Source organism: Chaetura pelagica, unplaced genomic scaffold (assembly GCF_000747805.2).
Source record: "Chaetura pelagica isolate M959 unplaced genomic scaffold, ChaPel_1.0 scaffold79, whole genome shotgun sequence".
Classification (NCBI taxonomy): domain Eukaryota; kingdom Metazoa; phylum Chordata; class Aves; order Apodiformes; family Apodidae; genus Chaetura; species Chaetura pelagica.
Window position 1 is genome coordinate 5,061,800 of NW_009969339.1, and position 3,266 is coordinate 5,065,065.

General features: G+C 34.5%; 1 protein-coding gene across 1 annotated transcript in view; it reads right to left on the bottom strand.

Moving 5' to 3' along the window:
- Window positions 1–1,928, bottom strand: part of SPIC (Spi-C transcription factor (Spi-1/PU.1 related)) — a 6,691-nt gene extending 4,763 nt beyond the window's left edge. The window contains exons 1-2 of the mRNA XM_010005869.1: window positions 1,887–1,928; window positions 1,578–1,671 (exon numbers count right to left, since the gene is read on the bottom strand). Of these exons, the coding sequence (XP_010004171.1) occupies window positions 1,578–1,671; window positions 1,887–1,928 (136 nt within the window). The remainder of the gene's footprint in view (window positions 1–1,577; window positions 1,672–1,886) is intronic.
- Between the last annotated feature and the right edge of the window lie 1,338 nt (window positions 1,929–3,266).

Here is a 3,266-nt window from a genome sequence, read left to right on the forward strand (position 1 = left end):
AGGAGTTTGCATCAAAACGAGAATAACTGTTCCAAACGGGGAAAACCCGATCGAGAATTATCAAAGTAATGCATTTATCCGATGGCTGCCTCCTAGATGGTAAAAGACTACAGAGTCAAGACATTTCTTATCAGCAGGTTATCCAACATAATCTGTACTGTTACTGATAACCTTGGGTTGGTTTTGTTTGCTTTCATGATGAAAAGCAGTAATTGTTAGGATAAAATTAAGATATTTCATAGTATCATAAGGTAGCTTGGTTAATGGAAAAGGGAGGGCCAAATCACCCAATATAATGAATGGGATAATTCCAGACCACTGTAATACAAGTATTACAGTTCTGCAGGCCATTAGTACAGTGTAAGTCAGTGTGTCTAATCATAAATGAAGTGAAGGAACATCACAGCATCTCTACCACCTGAAAGAATGTCATGGAAGGAGCCCAAGACCTTTGGATGTTTAAAAGAAGCAGAGAACACCAGACTGAGGCACTTGGAATAAATTGTGCCTTGCAAGTGGTCATGAGATTTTAGAGGGTACATGTATTGCACGTGGAAATATGGGTGCAGCTGTGGGACATACTAAACACTGAGCTGCAAGTGTTTAATGCCTCTCTCCACTGGCCCAAAGACAGATACAGGCAAGGACACTGTAAGAAATTGTATATAGCAAGTCCTTTGGCATATGGAAATTACCAGTGCAAAGGAGCCAAAAATTTATTAGCAACAGCTAAAGATATGGTCCCATTGGTCATATTTACCTTTCAGTTTACAATAGGCAATATGTAAATAAACTTCCTTGTGTGAAAAACATTCCACATGGAAGACAGTAGGTGTTTTGTTCTGGACTTAGAGGGTGTGTGATGTAGCCTCTTATTTTCCCTTCTTTCCATTTCTATTTACAATATAAAAGTACCAAATGCAGATTTCAAATTTTAGAGTAATTGACTTGCTAAAATCTTGCCTGAACTAGAACAATTTCCAGTTTGCCTGTATTTTCATTTTTGTAAAGTAGAAAACTGCTGGAGCCAAGAAAAACACTTTTCTATGTATTATCCAAGTTCAAACTATCATTTCTGCAATAAAAAATATTTAAAATTTCTATTTTAATGCAAAAAAGTAATTCTAGGAATTGAACTGCTCAATTATTGGTCTTTTTTCTTTCTGGTTTTTTCACTGAAATTCATCGTTATATGAGTTTATTCACAGCATAACAGAAGGGAATTTTTCAATTAAAACATTAAAAGTGGAAAACGGCTGTTACGCTATGGTCATACATCCTCTGATTGTAGGACATTTGAGTTCAATGCAACAAGACTAGTTTCGGGAGGGAAGGTTGAGCGGGGACTGTTAGTTTCTCTGTGTTGTGACATGAAAGATGCATGTCACTCTGAGCAATGCTAATGGAGGGGTGGAAACCCTCCAGAAATTCTTCCCCCTTTCCATCCTCCCAACATACCCCTCTGCTGTCCATTCATACATCTCTGGGAAGTTACTCTCCCCTCTACGTGCTTCAAGCTGTACCTTCCTGTAAAAATACAAAGTGGTAAATGAAATGGAACAATGGGGTTTTTTTACCTGGTGAGCTCTGCATGTCTCTGTCAGAGTGTTGCTGCAGGACTTCAAGTGCGTCTTCAAAAGCCTGGCCCAGTACGTCTTGCTCAGGAAAAATCTGCAAGAACAGTTTTCAGTCAGAAGCCAGAAAAGGCCAGGCTGGTTCTATCAACATAGTCGGAAAATCCCAGATAAATACAGTGATTATATAGAATATACATCCTCCTGGAATTTGTATTTTACAGGCACGGAGGCATTACCATAATCATTTACTATTATGAGAAAATTCTCACTCCTTTGAGAAGTCTCTTTGAGGTCAGTGGGACAACTCACACGGGTAATGTTCCTCACTCGTGCAAATGTTTCAAGGTTCATTTCCTTAATTTGCAGCAGAGGTTTACATAAAGGGTGTTGCTGCTATTGGAGTGTTTTATAGTATGTAACATGGAGGTATATATCCCTTGCTTAAGATGATTTATGAATCCAAAGTTATCGTTTAAGAATATTGACAGGACAAAAATTATTATGCACAAGCTATAAAGTAGTTATGCTAAGAAAATGTTATACTATGCCAATGTAGGAAACCAAGTGTGGATTTTTTAAAAACCTTTTATTCTCATTTTAGAACAACTTGTTCTAAAAAGCTAAAAAATTCCCCCAAAATCTGAGTTTGCCTAAGAGTTTTCTGTATTATATTTGAAGCACTCAATAACGAAAGAGAACAGAGGTGTTGTAGACTTACCATTCTTTAGATATCAAAACCTGAATTCTGTTGAAAATAAACAATATTTTTAAATTGTATATTTCAAAGTAAACAGGAATTATCTCAGAACACATAAAATTAATTACATTAAATAACTCCCCATTATTTCCAGTGATGGAATAAAATACATTTAATAATATGGATAAAATTAATTCAGGATTAGAAAGTGGAATTTCAAGGAAATTAAAGAATTGAAACATTGTATTTTGGGTTTTCTAGAATTGATGCTGGTTTTGTTACTGAAGTTTCCAGTTTCATTAATACTGTAACTTTAAATTACTATCTACAACACTGTAAACACATTTATAAAAGATACTATAAAATGGAAATATGTTGTTGCTGAGAGTCAGTCTTAGTTAACACAATTAATTTCCTCCCCAAAATTCCGACCTGAACAAATAAAATTGCTTAAGTTCTTTAGCTTTTCAGACATAGTTGAAACAAACTTATTTTTTTCCCCTAACGAGTACTTGCATATGTCACAATAAACACATTTTCAGTTAGATTGACATGGCGTATACATCACATATGACATTAATGAGAAACAATTCCTGAGTGTATTTTTTATTTGTTACAGATTTATTTGTTACAGATTATGATGCTCAGGTTTTGTTGCCTTGCAGGTTTTTTTAAATCTTGTTCTCATTTACATTATTATTTCAAAATTGTAATAATAACATTAACAACATGAATAATAATGTATTAATCAGTATCTCAGTCATTAAAAGCTTGATTATTATCTATTGAAAAGATTGGAAATTCTGTCGGTGATTTCAGCAGATGCAAAAGTAGTGTCTGTGTGGTGTCTGTGTGATGTAAATGCAAAGAAGGTACAAGATACATAAGTATAAATGAGAAAGAATTTTATCCTAGATTTACCTTCTAACCTGTTAATTATGCCTCAAATAAGTATGTTGTAAAGTGCTGTCAAAATCCGTTTTTTTTTTTTT